At 42.6% G+C, this 16,823-nt stretch overlaps 1 protein-coding gene across 1 annotated transcript in view; it reads left to right on the plus strand.

The window, feature by feature from the left end:
• UNC5C (unc-5 netrin receptor C) overlaps positions 1-16,823 on the plus strand; it is a 244,952-nt gene that overhangs the window by 193,335 nt on the left and 34,794 nt on the right. The window contains exons 5-7 of the mRNA XM_054291801.1: positions 5,029-5,209; positions 7,248-7,415; positions 8,609-8,773. Coding sequence (XP_054147776.1) covers positions 5,029-5,209; positions 7,248-7,415; positions 8,609-8,773 — 514 coding nt within the window. The remainder of the gene's footprint in view (positions 1-5,028; positions 5,210-7,247; positions 7,416-8,608; positions 8,774-16,823) is intronic.

Consider the following 16,823-nt stretch of genomic DNA (forward strand, 5'->3'; position numbering starts at 1 on the left):
AGCCAGGGAGCTGAGATTTCCCTGTGGCTGTTGGAGGTGATGCCAGCTCAGCAGGGACTGCTGCAAGGTGAGCCGTGCCACTGGTACCGGCTGGCACAGCTGCAGAGAACACCAGCCACAATCCAGAGTGCATGGGGAACCAGATGGAAAGCAATCCTGCTGTGTCAACCAGGCATGGGGAAGGCATAGTGCAATGTTCTCTCCTTCCAAAATTACAAATTGCCTTTCATCAAGGCAAGTCTCTCGCTGCTCCCGGATGTTTGCATCTTGTTTCTTGTGGAACATGGCACTGGCGGGCTTTGCCTGTGTCTGGAGGGTAAAAGACTTGCTGTTTGCAGCAGGTGCTTCTTGCTCTGAAGGTGACCCTAGGGCATGTTGGTGGAGAGAAAGCAATGAGCAATGGGGATCCAGAACTCAGACCCTGCTGACTTAGCTCTTGAGATTGCCAGATGTGTAGGGAACATCTCTTATGATCAAGAGGGCAGCATCTAGATGAGATCATATTCTTTTTCCATCCTTGAGTTTCTTTCAGAGCAGATGTGTTTTTGCTCTACCAGTTTCTAAAACAGTCACGCATATGCAAGTGTGCCAAGAGATTTGAGTGCCTAGGAATGCTGGTAACTTGGTATGGCTAAATTTGTATCAGCAATTAGCTTCTGTAATAGGTTTTCCTGCATGTGTAATCGCTTGTGTGATTTATGTTCCCTGTGTTCATTTAGTCTGCACAGAAGCCTGGCCTGGCTTTGCAAGTCTTACTGTCTGTGTGTGCTGCTGCTGTAAACACCCTGTGGCAGCACACAGCTGGCCACAGCTCCCAGGTAGAGCTGAGGTGTTATTGCAGTTTTCTGCTCTTGCCGATGGTCTTGCTTTTCATGTTGGGTGGCATGTGGCAGGTTCCTTCTGTTAATTAGAACAAATGTGCCAATTATGTTAATGTATCTCCCGATACCAATCAGTGAATGATTAGAGACAACACATCTGTCTCTCACCAGGGAGCAGGATGACAGAAAAGACACTACAAGGTGTGTTGTTCTAAATTAGGGACACCTTGGATCGTGCCTTCCCCCGCTGGCCACAGGGACAGCTCAGTCTCCTGCAGGCTCACTTGCCAGCCCATTAGCAGCCCTGGATGTGCAGCTCCAGTGCAGCTGGCAGGATCACTGTGCCTCATGGAACTGCAAGTTGCATCCAGAGTGCTGAGGAGCTCTGGCCAAGAGGTTGCTGGCTACAGTGTACTCCACCTTCTCAGCATCTGCAGATTCTGTTGGTCAAGCTTTCATTCACCACTCTCACACCTCAACTGAGCGGCTTTCTCTTGCTTGTCAGTTTGCAAACATATAACAAAAATATCTTGTGTAGAAAACTAGCAAGAAAAGAAAGGCTTTTGTGTCTACTTTGTTCCAGGGGTTTAGTATATGAAAAAAAACCCCATATATGTTGTTGTAATTGTAATTTTCCATAGCTCTCATCCCCCAGAGGGTACACTTACCTCATCTTTCATGGCATAATTTTTGCCAATTAAATGATTGCTGTTGTGATAAGGAAAAAACTGATCCCATGCTTTTTCTGCATATATGCATGACCATCAGTACATTTATCAATAACAGCTGGAGGGATGTGCCTGATTTAATTGAATACATAGAGCTAGGTGCATGTTCAGGAATTGTTCTGATTATAGCTAGTAAATATACATCCTTAATATTTAGGCAAAAGCAAACATCTACTCTAGAACATCTCAAGAGAGATGAAAAATTGAGGCATGAAGGTGTGATTTGGTATGACCTTGAAGTCAGGCTTTTGTGCACTTTGAAGAGTCCATTTATATCCTGCTGGTCCTCTGTCCACTTGCCTGCAGGTGTGCAGATCTCTGGCACACAAGTGTCCAGTGCCTTAGCTGCCTGTAACTATTATTCAGGCTGCAGAATTAAATTCAGGATAAGTTTCTGTACTGACTGGATTAACAGCCTCTTTCAGCAAGGGGGCTGCACCTTGGGGAATGACATGGCATCAAAAGGGATCGTTGCTTTTAACTTCTGTGATAACAGTTTGCATACTTGTCACTCATAAATCAAACTGTCTCATTCTGCTTGCTTCTCTTCTGTATTTGACACCTGATCTCTTCCTACTTACGTGACAGAATGTAAGTAGGAAAAAAAAAAAAATAACCTGAGGTTTGGAGGTGCTGAGCACTGCAGTCACCTGCACCATAAAAAATAGGTCCAACAATAATTGAAAATAAGTACCAACAACAGTCTCACATATTGTAGTTTGCTTAATTAGTCCCAATTTCTACAAGGACTGAGGGAGAAAATACAAGCACTAGAGGGGTGTTGGGTTTTTTTGTGTTGCTCTACTGATGGCTAAAATATGTGTGAAAGGAGACTCCCACTGCTTGTCAAATCATACATCAATTCCTTCCTTCAGATTTGACATTAGAGTTTGCAACATTAAAAGACACCATAAAAACCTGGATGCCAGAAGACTGAATTAGATATATTTAAGAGATACCTTGTAAAAGAGATGGCATTTAGATTTGCACATGCAGTACTGATGTACTGGCAGAAAAAAAAGACATCCTGTTGTTCTTCAAACTTTTACTGTTAGTAAATTCTGTGAGACATTAGGTGAAAAAGGATCTTTTTCCTAAGAGATTTGGTGTAGAGCCAGAGGCAATATACTGAATTATACAGAGCTGCTTTGTTTTGGGATTTTTTTTATATTGGCAACTTCTCTTTTCATATTATCTTTGGTGGTTTTGCAGGGATGATAGGGAATTCAGTGCTTACAGCTTTAATTTTCTCTACTCATTTGAGACCCAGATTGAATATGTATGGGTGTTTTTGCAGAGAGAGAAAATGTTGCAGAGTAGTGGAAAAAAGAACCATGTGCTTGGGCATGGAAACTTGAGGGTACCAAAGGCTGCTAGAGTATATTCTTGGATGGTCATACCAGAAATATTTTAAACTGAGCCTTAGACCATGTAGAATGTAGTCCTGTCCTTAGTGGTGTCCTGGTGTCCTCAGTATGCAAAGCAGAGGAAAAGTACAGGCAGATTTGAAAGTGGGATGTACACAGCTCTGGCAGTGTGTGTAACATCTTTTACAGCCCTGGCATAACCATCCCAGAAATAAACAGTGACATTAAAACCAAAGAAATACCTGGGTTTTGTGTGAGAGTCATTAGTTAAATGGCAGCATACCACTGATGGAGATGAGCTCCTGGCTTGTTTTGCAGTCTAGAACTCATGCAGACTTGGCCTGCAGGTGAGCAAGGAGCTAAATATTGCCATTGACTGAGCAGGAATCTGTCTGTCTTGATTACACCTGAAACCTATTAGGATTCAAGAAAGGCGGAAAAAACAAGTTTAGTAATTCTGTCAAGGAAAAACAGATTATTGACTAAGGGCTTGTATCTTCCACAGTGAAACATGATTGTGATAGTGACAGAAATACAGCCTCCAAAATTTTATGTCTTTTTCTTCCTCCCCTGTTCCTTGCAGACACACGTATCTATTTTCAGAGCCCTTGTTGCACCACTGTCTTCCAGCTCCGCAGTATCGACAGCTGTGAGGCTGCCACATCCCACAGTGATGTGCTGTGAAAGAGGGGTTTAAATCAAGCCTTCCTTGCAGCAATGGCTCTACAATCACTAAAGGTGTAAATCTCTGGAAGCAGCTCATACCTGAAGCGCATCCACCCAAACTGGAGTAGGGGAGCTGGAGCTGGAGCTGCTTAAGGCAGGGCTAAAAGTGGGGAGTGGGTGGTGGGCAGCTGTAATCCAAGCCCACACCTGCCAGCACTGCTCTTGCAGCATTGACTGGCTTTGTCTGGGGGTGAATTGAGCCCTCTGTGTTGAACACCAGGAGGAATCGTTGTTTTTTCTCACCATGGTTTGGAGCAGTCTGTACAACTGTCTCAGGTGGTTTTTGGGGTATGTCAATGCTTGGATAGTTCCTCAAATGTCTTTAAAAAAGTGGGGCTTGTGAGAGAAGGACTTGGCAGCTAGCACCTCATGAGTCCAGTGGGTTGATGGTGGTTATGTTTTTCTTCCTTTAATTACATCCTGGGCACAGGCTGAAGGGATCCAGTGACGTGAAGGTCCAGCTTTGATCCATCCAGGGCCCCAGTCCTGTCCTTCAGCACACTCCATTCAAATGAAAACGAGCTACTAGATTTGCAGCCAAATTATATTAGAGTGGCTCACAGCAGTCAGCTGGGATATAGCAGGGTGTTTTCTAAGGAAGGCAATAAAGAGAATATTGTCTAGATTAAAAACCTCATATTAAAAATATTTTTCTGTGCAACCAAGGAAATCATGCTTTATTAAAGTAATATATAGCTTACACAAATAAAGAGGAAAAATGAGCACTGATGGCCTTGTGATTTCCTATTTCCTTGGTAACTGACTATTTTGTTTCATTCTCATTGAAGCCAGACAATGTGCATGTGAGTGCAAATGCACTTAAAAATATTGGGGTTTATGATTTGTTAGTGCTACCCACTCCAGTATAGAGTCTCATGGTTTTAGACCCAGGTCAGGTACCTACAAGCTTACTGCATTACTAACTGCCTAGTTAGGCATGATAGGAAAACAGTGGGTGTTTAAACAGCTGATTTAGGGTTTCTGGTGTTGTAGGAGAATTTTCTGTTTGCAGTTATGTTCCTAAGATATCAACCTTTCTTTTTGCCTTCTTTCTGACTCTGAAAGCACAGACCAGCTTTTCCCTGTACAGTACCTGGCAGCCTTTGAAAATGTGTTGATGTTTTCAAGGCAAGGCAAGACAGCTGTTGAGTGGGTGGGATGAAAGTGGGCTGGAAGGAAAGGGTAGGCATGAAGTGTGTTCTCCTGCTTTTCTGCCCCGATGTTTTGTTTCAGTTGGTGATGTTCATCAGGTGAGTCCTTTGTCGTGTGCCTTGGCTCGTAGTGTTTTCTGGGATGAGCAACGCAATCACAGATACAGTGTCTGTCCATATTGGTGTGACTTGTTGCTCACTCACTGCCTCCCCTCTGACCCTTTGAAACCCCAAGGTGGAGTGGCTGAAGAATGAAGAGGTGATTGATCCTGTGGAAGACAGAAACTTTTACATCACCATTGATCACAACCTGATCATCAAGCAAGCCCGGCTTTCTGACACCGCCAACTACACCTGTGTTGCAAAAAACATCGTGGCCAAAAGGAAAAGCACCACAGCCACTGTGATAGTCTATGGTAGGTGATGCCTTGTACTGTTGCAGGTGGATGGACACACACTCAGAGCAGGAGGTGGGGCAGGAGGGGGGTGCACAACGCCCTTGTGCGGCTCTGGCTGCAGTCAGTGCCCAGGCTGGGCTGCCTGTGCTGCCTGGTGACTTGCAGCCACACACGGGGACTGCAGTCGGGGCACTCTGAAATCCCCCAGGAGCCTGATGACTTGTCTTATTGGTGACAGGCAATGGTGTTAAAGAAGGAAGATCCCCCTGCACAAATAGCCTCCTTGGAGAGAAGGGGGCTGTTCCCCTTGCTGTAACACACACTGGCTGCAAACAGCAAGGAGCCACCAGGGCACATCCTCCAGCAGGAGTGTCCAAGACATGGCTTATTACCAACACAGTTTGTGTTCTTAGTGACCCTTTTCCAAAATAAGAGTGAAACTGGTAGAGAGTTTGTGCTTCCAGTGACTGGTAAGAGTGTCAGAGCTAATTAGAATCCACCATCTTCTTATAGCTCTTTAAATAAGCTTAATTTTTGGTGCCTACTTCCAAAACATACCCTGACACCATTCTGGGACTGCAGTTCATAGGCACACAGCCCAGTTTAAAACTAAACATCAAGGGAATATAAAGCATGGGATAGCATTATTCTGTGTCAGCATCCACAGTCCTGATGTGACTGAGGCAGGCCATGCTTTGGCTGGGAAAGGATGGGATTCCCTCCCAGGGTCTCTTCCAGCCTGTGTTGTGCTGCAGCTCTGCCTCACCAGTCCAAGCCTTTGCCCCTGCAGAGTTACTTCCCGAAATGCATTCCAGGTGGGGGCATCCACCAGAACAAAACCTGCTCTGATTATGTGCCAGCTGACTGAACTGGTGTTTCTTACAATCAGCTTAATTATAGGATAGACAAGTAGGAAAAAATCCCTATGATTATCCCTAATATTCATTTCATATTCAGGGTAGCAGTTAGATTTAATTGTAAGCAGTTGCTTCTCTGAAGTTACAATGAGGGCTTTTTACTTCAGTTTTTATAGAAAACTGACTGAATTGAGTTGATTAGCAGTGCTTTTGGTATTGAGGGATGGACCATGTTTTGTAACTGAGATGAATGCAGAAACATAAAGATGTAGGCATACTATAACCCTTCCTCACACATATAAAGAATTTTTTCAAAAGTGTATTCAAGAGACATGTGTAGGGAGCAGGCATTTTTATGGGTTTTGCTGCCAGAGCTGCTTAAGGGTTGTGCCATATCACAAACATTTGGGTTTAGGGAATCCGAGCAGTTAATGTGTTATTACCCATACCTGACAATCACAATATTATGTAGAAGAGCACAAGTCCTTCTCCATTCCTCCATCTATCCCAGAAACTGTGATGGATGAAAAGGGGAGTCAGTATAAATAACTTCCCAGAGATAGATATCTTCCCAAATTCCAACAGAAAGAAATGCAGTTAGCATTAGCTCGTTCTGAACAGCTTAGGGAGGTGCTGAGACATTTGTGTATGCACCAGCTATGTCCACAGAGGGGTGAGTGAAGTCCTGGCATCCTGAAGTCATCTTCTTGAAAGAAAGGAAAAGAAAATTCTCGATATCTAATCAAAGCATGGGAGTCTCTCAGCATGCAAAGGTGATGGATGCATCTGAGCATGAGTGGGAGCACAGGTTATCTCCATCTGAAAAACAGTGCACCTTTCAGAGCACGGGCTTCTGGCTGCCTGAGCTCTCTGAACCTGCAGGGATTTTGGTCATACACACTCCACCAGGTGCTTAAGGCCGGGTCAGGTTGGTTTTCAGGATAAGGCAGGTCACCTGCCAACCCTAGTAGTCGTCAAGTGGTGTTTTTCATTCAGCATCAGCATTTCTTCAGCTTGTACAGTGACTCCTGGCATGCACTTGGTGTGCTGGAGATGTGGGTTTGTGCTGCTCAGTGCTGTTTCTCGTGCCACGTCTTGTGGCCACTGTTTGAGGCCTCATGACACAGAGCCAGAAGCTCCCTGGGGCTGCCCAGGCTGGGCTGTTTGTGCCACCATGCTCTTTTTCTCCTGCTTTGCAGTGAATGGAGGCTGGTCCACCTGGACAGAGTGGTCTGTGTGCAACAGCCGCTGTGGGAGAGGCTTCCAGAAGCGCACGAGGACCTGCACCAACCCTGCCCCGCTCAACGGCGGCGCCTTCTGCGAGGGCCAGAGCGTCCAGAAAATAGCTTGCACCACTCTGTGTCCAGGTTCAGTATGAACAGCACACACAAATACTTTGTCTGTCATCAGTCATTTCAGAGCACTTGCAACAGCTTCCTTTTCATTATTAATAAATCCAGCATCTCAGGGAATTAATATTCTAATGTAGTACATAACCAGATAAAATAGTGAGCAAATCATATCAAGCAGCACAGGTTCCAGCCCTTCTTTTGCACACTGCTTGCACTGGGGTCTCAGCTCTTACAATTCAGGAGATTTGGGGAGTATTCAGTGCTTCAAAATGTAGGAGATAAAGGTTGAAAGCTCTGGAAAATAATTGGGATTTGAATATGGAAAGCAACTGTGATGTAAATATATTTGCAATGTCTGTTCAGTCCAGCTGTCTCAGCAAGTAAAGCATCTGGGATGTGGATATTAAATTTGAGGCAGATGTTTACCTGACATATACAATTGTCAAATACAAAGGCATTTTTATTGGTGGAAAGAGATGTGCATCCATACTTTTGGAAGTTATTTAAATGTAAGCTTCTGAAAAATACAAAATTGTTTCAGGACATGAAATGTAGTTGCTGACTTCTTGTGATAAAATTCTGCCATCTGTCCTACTGTCCAGTGCTCTCCTACTACTGACCCACTCAAATCAATGGCAGTAAGGCCATCTTCAGCTTGTGAAGTTTGGTAATCCAGCTCTCTCACTGGAACAATTTTATATATTATTCTTCAGCTGTTCATTTTAGTGCTTTTGAAAATAATTTACAGGATTTTGAAAGGTGCTAAGCACATTCCTGGTTCTGCTCATGTGAAATAAATTGGTGCCTCTAGAGATTTCTTTTAATAGAGAATATTTAACATTAAATATCTTCCTATTAAAGAAGAATTTCTGGAAAAGTCTAACCTCTGTGTTAAAAATGCCACCCCCTTGCCACAAAATTAAATCACAGATTCCTGACTTGTTGCTTGTACACTTTGAGCACAGATAAACTGGTTAGAAGTTTATATAAAGGGGAAGAAAGACCAGACATGGGGCTGGGGCAGAGAGAAAGGAGATGTGGGGGTGAATGTACATTTGCAGGCCAGAAGAAGAAGAGCAGGCTGATGATACTTCTGCCTTGCCAGGAAGGGCTGGAAGTTGCAGACTGGCTTGTGCTGATATGTGCATTGTTCTGCCTTGGTCTCACTGTTGTGTCCCCTAACAAGTTGTGTCCTCTCCTTGTCTCAGTGGATGGCAAGTGGACATCCTGGAGCAAGTGGTCCACGTGTGGCACGGAGTGCACCCACTGGCGCCGCAGAGAGTGCACGGCCCCAGCTCCCAAGAATGGGGGCAAGGACTGCGAGGGGCTGGTGCTGCAGTCCAAGAACTGCACGGATGGGCTCTGCATGCAGGGTAAGTGCTCTCTCCAGGATCTGGGAGGTACATGGCAAACCATGAAATAACTGCAGATCAGCATCAATGACCTAAACTCACAAACCATTGTAGGAGAAATGAGTTAGGGGCCAGTTCTCAAACAGTCTGGACATCCCACTCCTCTTGCCTGGAATATGGAGCAGTGAAGAATTAGAAAGAGTCATAACAGAGCCTTCTATTGCCTTCCCTCTCCACCAAACTGCCCTCCTCTCTATATTGGCTCAGCATCTGTCCAGAGAAGCTTGGCAGTGACTCTTACAGCACTGCAAATGGAAAAATAGAGCATTTAGAGCAAAGCCAAAAGAGGAAACTTGGCCAAGCAGATCAGCCTCTGGTTTCTTACTGTCAGGAATGGTGAGTGCATGTGTTTCTATTTATAATAGTTACGCTCCTTTTTCAATTTCGGGTGGTCTGTGGTAGAAAGAGGTACACTGCATCAATGCAGTGCTGATGCAAACTTCCTGTCTGGTTGCCAGCATGCTGCAGCCTCACGAAGATCAGCTTTAGCACTGAAGTCTATTCCACCTGTGCCTATTCAAGCAGAGATCCTGCCTTTCTGACTAATAGAGAGAGAAGCAAAGAAAAGCAGGTTTCTAAGTGTAATTCTGACATACACTGATGAACAATTACTCAGCTCTGCACTTCGTCCCTTCTCAAAAATGAGGTCTTCTCTGCTCTGCTGGTGCATCAAAACTCCCTTTCACATTTCAATAGTGAGCCAGAATCCTCACATACAGCTCTTTCCTATTCCTTCATCCCATCTCTCTGCAGTACTTCTCTGTCAAGCCTCAGCTCTCTGTTGTCCAAAGAGCTGTGGCTGTACCCATCCAGCACCTCTGTGTGCAGATCATAAAATGCTTTGAGTTCTATCATAAAAAAAGGAGTACAGAGTTCTTATTTTCTGAGGCAGGTTACTTTTGACTGAAATATTCATGATGACAGAAAGTGACACTACCAGCTAATGAATTGGTCTGCTCTTTGAACAAGGGCTATATAGGATATCTGCTATGTTGGTAGTGATCTCTGAGCTGCCCTGTGGCACAGCATGACCATTTACTTTGAGGTTTCCCAGATTTACAAACATCTCCCTCGATGAGGCTCACACAAGCATTTCCATCATGTTAAAAGCTATTAGTCAATGTCAGTGGTCTGTAAAGCTGTAATCCCTCAAAACACTTGTTTTTTTGGTGAAATTGGAAAGGTAACATTCAGAACTCCTCTCCTTTTCATTTCTAAGGATAAGGAAAAAAATCCAGCTACATGTTACTGTACAATACCTTGGTGACTTTTATTGTAGGGAAGCTAATGCAGCCCTAGTTCCAGCAGTGTTAATAAGTCATTATGGCAAATTAGGAGGAAAAGATGCATTTCCCCACACAGAAGAGCTCTTCACTATCAGATTATATTTAGACAGGTGTATGTCATCTTTGTGTATGTGCATAAAGAGAGCCATTTAAGCAGAAATCTTGTGGAAAAGTAGATATAATAGTACAGCAGAATAAAAGCCCTGTAGGGATCTCATTTATCTGTTGATGGTATATTGCATTTTATTTGTGAAAGTGGATGCTGAGTATAAAGCAGAGGTCTTCAGCAGGAGAGAGGGTGAAACTGTTGTGAATCCTATTCTGCTTCATATATATGTATATAAAAAATGGTAATGAAAAATATGCAGTCACATAATGACCTGCTTAGCTCCAGGGGCTGTGATAATCCTTCAGTGCTGGAATTTAATGGCAGTGTTTTAATGGTGTCTTTATACTCTCAGGGTTTCATATACCTGTAAAACTTCCAGTCCTGCTCCCTGATCCATCACTGCTGAGAAGATTGATTTGCTGTACTTTGTGGCAGTGTGCCTGCTGCTCTCTCTTTCTCTCTCCCCTTCCCTCTCTTTTTATTTATTTATCTTTCTCAGTTTATGCAAAATCAATCTGAACACTTACATTTTTGCTTGTGTGGATTTAAATTCTTAGAAAATCTGCCTGCTGAGCCAGGAAGATGCACAGCATTCCTTTAATTCCTATAACAACATGCCTCTTTCCACATTATTGGAGGCTTTGGGGGTCTGGCCTGGAACTGACAATTCTCTTAGCCTGGGCACCTGTAGATTCACAACAGTCTTTTCCAGTGGCTTCATGCCACTGGGTCTGGCATGGCACATGTGATGTGGAGGAAGCTTCAGCCACCTTTTCTCTGTGGCCACAGCCCTCTGGGAGATCTGCTGGCCAGCTGCTTACCTGCACCATAGCCAAATCCTGTTTCTAGGTGCCCTGGTGCTGCCTCCTTGCTGCCAGTCTTTAGTGAGAGCCTGAAGGTTGACACCATGGGTGTAGTTGAGGTCAAAGAATTAGTAGGCAGACGCTCTGCCAGGAGTCTCTAGTCTGTTGCTCTGACAAAAACTCACTTGTAAATATATATCTCTATATAGCTGCGTGTAAAAGATATCCTGGAAAATGCTGGATTGAATGAGTCTCATTTACAAGCCCTTTCTCTTCCAGTCTATTATTCACTTCAGTAGCATCAGCTGGATAAATCAATAAGCTTTTTCATCAGACTGCCCCTGCTCCAGCAAAGAGCACAAGTCTGCACCACTATTGATTTCTGTGGGGATAAAAACAGTGGAGCTTTCTCCATCCCTTGTAATTACAGTATTTTACACCCAAAGCTGTAGTTTGTGCTTACCACTGACTGTGGCATTTCTCATGCAACTCTGCTGTTGCATTTATTCAGACTAATCGTCTTGCTGGCACACACATACTCTCCCACATCCAGTAGTTTGTGTTTTTCTGTTAACATGAAGGGATGAACAGCCATTAAACTAGAGAGCCCACAGAGAGCCAGCAGGCTGAATTGAAGAGGAAAAGCAGATGAAGTGAAAATTTAGGGCAGTCATTGCTATTTTAAGTTTTCAAGTACACAATATTGTCTAGCAGTTCCCATTATAACAATTTCATAATTCCCATAATAGCATTAATAAGATCTTCTGGAACAAAATCTGCTGTAGGTGTAAGAAGAATTGGCTGGTTACCACCTACACTAGTTGCATTATTGCCTCCATAGTTGCATTATTTCCCACTTGATGGGTGAGTACCGTGGTAAATACTTCAGTGCAAGGAACAACACTTTTAGAGGCACGCACTGCATCTCACAGGGGATTGCTGTAAACTGAAGCACTGCAATTAGCCCTTCACTTGTATCATCTAATGACTTTGGTGGGTGTTCTGTGCAGGGAATGAGAAAGCAAAACACTCTCCTGCTGCCTCAAACTTCAGTACAAGTAGTTGCCTTCACTAGGTCACAAACATTTTTAAAGCAGTGTACCAGGAGAAGTGTTTTGCTGGACTCAGTCTGAAATGAGTGCGAGATCACTTGTGTGGTACAAAACTGCTGCTTTTGCTTTGCATTATGTGTAAAATTCTGCTGATAGTCAAGAAGAGGGGCACAAACATTGGGGAGAGTTAGCTATGCTTCATGGTTATGTTGAAGGCTTATTACCTGAGTTGTGACTTGCAGCTGTCATGCTCACAGCAGGTCACATATATCCTTTCTGTTGAGGATCTGAAGTGACAGTGTTCAGATCTATATTGTCCCTGTCCTGAATGAGTAAGTACAGCAGGTCCATAGGCATGAGGTTGGTGCCTGCTGGTCTTTTAGGCTTTTCTGAAATCATGCCTGGGATGTGCAGGGTTGGCACTAGCTCAGAGGGAGAAAACCAGTGCCCCTTTTTCTGCTTACTCTTGGCTTTAGTCAGCCACTGTGGCTTTTCATAAAAGGCTGGCTAAGTTGTGCTTTAATTTTTATTCTTTTCTCAAAACACAAAGCTAACTCTCTTAGAGCAACAAGCAAGATAATACAGAAGCGCATGTTGTTGCTTGAGGACTATGGGTTATATAGTTATACAAATAGTACTGTTGCTCTGTGAAATAGAATTGCTTACTTTATACAGTCTCATGATATGGAACAAAAATCTATCATTGAATGGAACAAAAGGAAATTTCCATCTGGGAATCATTGCCAAGGGTCATTAGATTCAGTATGGAATTTCCCTCTGTTTCTTGAGCATGAAAAGACTATGTGCTACTGTAATTAAAAAAAATGGAAGAAAATATTCAAAATATCTTCACTTGTTGGTACAGTACTCTGGACTAGGTCTCAGGTCACTCTGGTCTTTTCCCTGCATGCAGCTTAACTACCTGGAAATGCAAATAGCAGATGCACCACTGGAGGAAAAGACACCATACCATGGTGAAGATGTTATTACCAGACTAGTAATGCCATTCCTTCTTAGAAAAGGCTGCTTTCTAGTCAAGAGTGAATTGATGTGATGTGGTGATAGCAAATCTATATTTGCTGAGTGCTCTGAAATCCTCCTCTGAAAAGCAGTGTGAAGTTCATAAGGTTCCCTCTTGCAATGATAGTGCCTAAGCAATTGTGCAGTTTATCCTGCTTGGGCATTAAATGGCAAAATGCTTCTCTTTTCCAGTCTTGTCTCTGTTTATACAGGTCGAGTGGAAAGCAAAGTTATCCTGATACCAGCATCTCTTTCTTTCCAAAACATCCATATTCTGCACATGTCCTGCTTGGTTAATGCAACATGTCAGAAACTCTGATGGAATCAAAATTCATTTCCCCTTTTGGCTTGATTTGAAAGCAGGCATTAAGGAAGAATTACAGGGCAGAGCAGCTTGATGAGGACCACAGGTCCACCAGAGCAGATCAGTGTGCAAAGGGCAGGGGAATGTTTTCCAAGCTCCAGAAGGTAAGTAGAAGTCTCTCGAGGGAGACTGCAACAGAAGCCTGTGTGTGCAGAGGAATGAAATAGAACCTTTTATTAAGAGCATGTGGGTCAAGAGAGAACTTCTAATGCAATCAGGCTGTCAGCATAATGACACAGCCACCTGGTCTGTTTTGGCCTAGCAGGGGGAGTTCTTTCATTTGGAGCAGGCGTCTCATCTGTTCCTAGAGGAAGTTTTCCATAATATTGTTTTTTGATATGAGTAAAGGGATGTGTTATTCCGTTTTCTACCCAGCTACTATGTAATGGCGTGGCAGCCAAGGGAGTTTATGCACACATCTCAGAGTTATGACTCATCTCTATTTTATTGTAGTGACATGAAAAATCCCTTGCTGAGAAGCATCCGTGCTCTGATGGGCTCTGTGCAATTGAGAGCGCTTGCCTAGAAAACCAACTGCTTGAAGCAGATAAAAGTGTTGGGAGAAAGTAGAAATGCAGAGCCACAGGCAGAACCCAGGGCACTGAAATCCCTGTGTCTTAACCCCAGCCAGTTCAGAAAGAGCCACCTCCTCATTATTTTTAAAGAAAGCAAGTGCTGTAAGATCTCTAGGCTGTTTTCAAAAATCTGCACTAATTAAAAAAAATAATATAGCTATGCAGAGAGGAGAAAAAAGACAACCTTGTCCATCTCTACTTTTCATTCTTCTTTATCCTCTTAGGTTTTCTTTTATTCTTCCCTATTCCTCTACACATTAAAAGCTCAAAAAGTTACTCAGATAGATGAAAGAAGAATTCAAATCTTATGAAGTCTAACTGATACATCGATTTAATTGTAGAAGAAAACCACCCCATACAGAGACAATAATGTACATTTATATTAGCCTTGTCATATAAAAAGGCAGATATATTTCATGATTTTTGCTTTTCTGTCAGGGTGTCAGGCAGGGCAAAGTTACATAAGCACCTGAAGGCTCATCAAGGAGTAAATGAAACAATTAGAAGTAAAACTCAGTGCTCTCTATTTCTATATCTGGACTAACAAAATTATTGGCAGCATGCTTAGATGAAAACTATACTAAGGAAGGAAGTTTCTAGAATTTAGGAAACAAACATTGAGCTGATCAGCTGATTCTGGAGTCTCTGGACTTTCTGAGGTTGTAGGCTGGGGAGTACAAGTTACCTTATGTGTGAGCATACAAATCTGCCGAAGATTTTTATACCTGTTCCATGTGGATAAAGTATGCTTTCCATGACCCTTTTGCTCCAACATTCTTAACAGTTTTGATCCCATCTCCTAGATCCTCTCCCAATTGTCCCTTCCTTCATCTAGCTGTTTGCCATGTATCCTCTCTCCAGTGGTGTCCCTTGTCCTCATTTCAGCACTCTTGTCCCACTACAGCAAAGTGAACCCCGGGAAGTCTCTAGCATTCAGTCATTGCAAGAGTGGAATTTACAAAGGCACATCAAGTGACTTGCAGTGCTAGGAATGTGTTTGCTTTTGCTGTCAAACATGCATAACAAACCCAGTGCTGAGGTCCTACTAAAGACTGACAGAAGATTTAACTAAAAGGTCAAAGTCCTCAACTACAGAAGACCGTGTAATGTCAAACTTGGATATTCCAATCCACATCAGATTTTAGCCACAAGTTATCCTTCTCTTCCATCTTCCCTTATTCCCATATAGATGACATGCATGTTTAAATTCAGGCAAGACCTTTTTATCAATGTTAAAAAAAAGTCAGGATCTAATTTAAAATGAAAACATAATTGCAGACTTAATTATAGAATATCATGAACCCCTGTTGAAGGAGAGAACAAGAGAGTGTCCCCATTGAACTCACCCACTCAGGAGAGATCTGAGATAATATCCAAGTAAATAATCAGTCAGAAAACCTCAAGCTCCCTCCCTGTTTATTAGCCCACCCTGAATATGCCAATAATTAGTCCTTCAGAAGGGAAATAAATTGCTGTGCATTATCTCTGGGATGCCTGATATCATATCTGACCTTCAGCATCATTACTACAGACATGAAGGTCTTTCTTTAGAACAGAAAATGTAGGGAGGGAAAATCTTTCTGTCTATAGGAAATCTTTCTGTCTGAAAGATTTTTCCTGTGGCAGGGACTCTGCTGTTGATTTGGTTTTTTGTGGATTTTCTAATTTTCCTCATCAAGCTGCTCTGCCCTGTAATTCTTCCCTGAATACCTGCTTTCAAATCAATTAGAATTTTTTTTCTAATTTTTTTCTAATTTTTTTCTAATTTTTAACCACCACAAATAAGGTATAACATATCGCGTCTTCTTGGTCTTGTGATACATTTCCTGGGAAATAGCAAGGGAGAGAAATAATTAACAGCAAGTAGAGTTCAAATTTTATTCTTAATACTTTTCCAATCTCATTAGCAACATGTTAAGTGAACATGAAGCCTTGACACTAAACAGTCAGAATATGGGGTTTACTCTGAGATTACTCTTGTACCATTAACTCTGCCCCTTGTGGAAAAGAAAATACTGGAAACGTGCAGCCTCTGGTCAGTGAACTTGCACAAAGCAATTTAAAACTCCTGAATGTCAAATTAAATCTCCTAAATTCTTTTTTGTAAGCTGGGAATATGTGACTGGCCATCATAGATGGAAACCTCGATGGACTTAGATGGAGACCAAAAGCATTGCAGTGCATCTGAATTAATATTTTGAAAGTCTTCTCTGAAAGCTTTTAGCCTTTGCACGCTATACTGATCATCTAGAATTTCCTTTAAAAGTACTGAAGAAACTCAAGCAAGCTGGTGATAGCTGTAGGAATGATAGTGAGTGAGGTAAGGCAGAAGGAAACAGGACTGGTAATGCAAGGTCACAGCCACAGTGCTGCAAACACTGCAGGGACATATAACTTTTTCTTCCTTGTCTCAAAACCCTCTCTGGATAATGGAATTCAGAATATAGAATTGATGAATGTCTCTTCCCATGAGTGCAAAGAAACCTGAAATTAGGCTGACATGGAATTGAGAATGGCATTTTACAGGGAAAGGGAGACTGGCTGAATTTCTAGAACTTGGAATTTGGAAACAGCAATATATACTTGGGGGGAGTTGAGGATTTTTTTTACTCATTGAGATCCATTGAACTAGAAATTAACAACAAGAGAAAAAGTTACTAGGGTTCTTAAACCAATTTTATTCAAACTTTCCAGTATAATTTCTGAGACTGAGACTCATAGAAAATTCCAGCAAAACCCAAAGATTTAAAATTATATTCTGAGCTACTGGAGCTAGCCCAATGAGGAGGGTAATATGATTTA

This window comes from Melozone crissalis, unplaced genomic scaffold, assembly GCF_028551555.1.
Source record: "Melozone crissalis strain CALT ecotype California unplaced genomic scaffold, PUWL_Pcris_2 ptg000006l_1, whole genome shotgun sequence".
In the NCBI taxonomy this organism is placed as follows: Eukaryota; Metazoa; Chordata; class Aves; order Passeriformes; family Passerellidae; genus Melozone; species Melozone crissalis.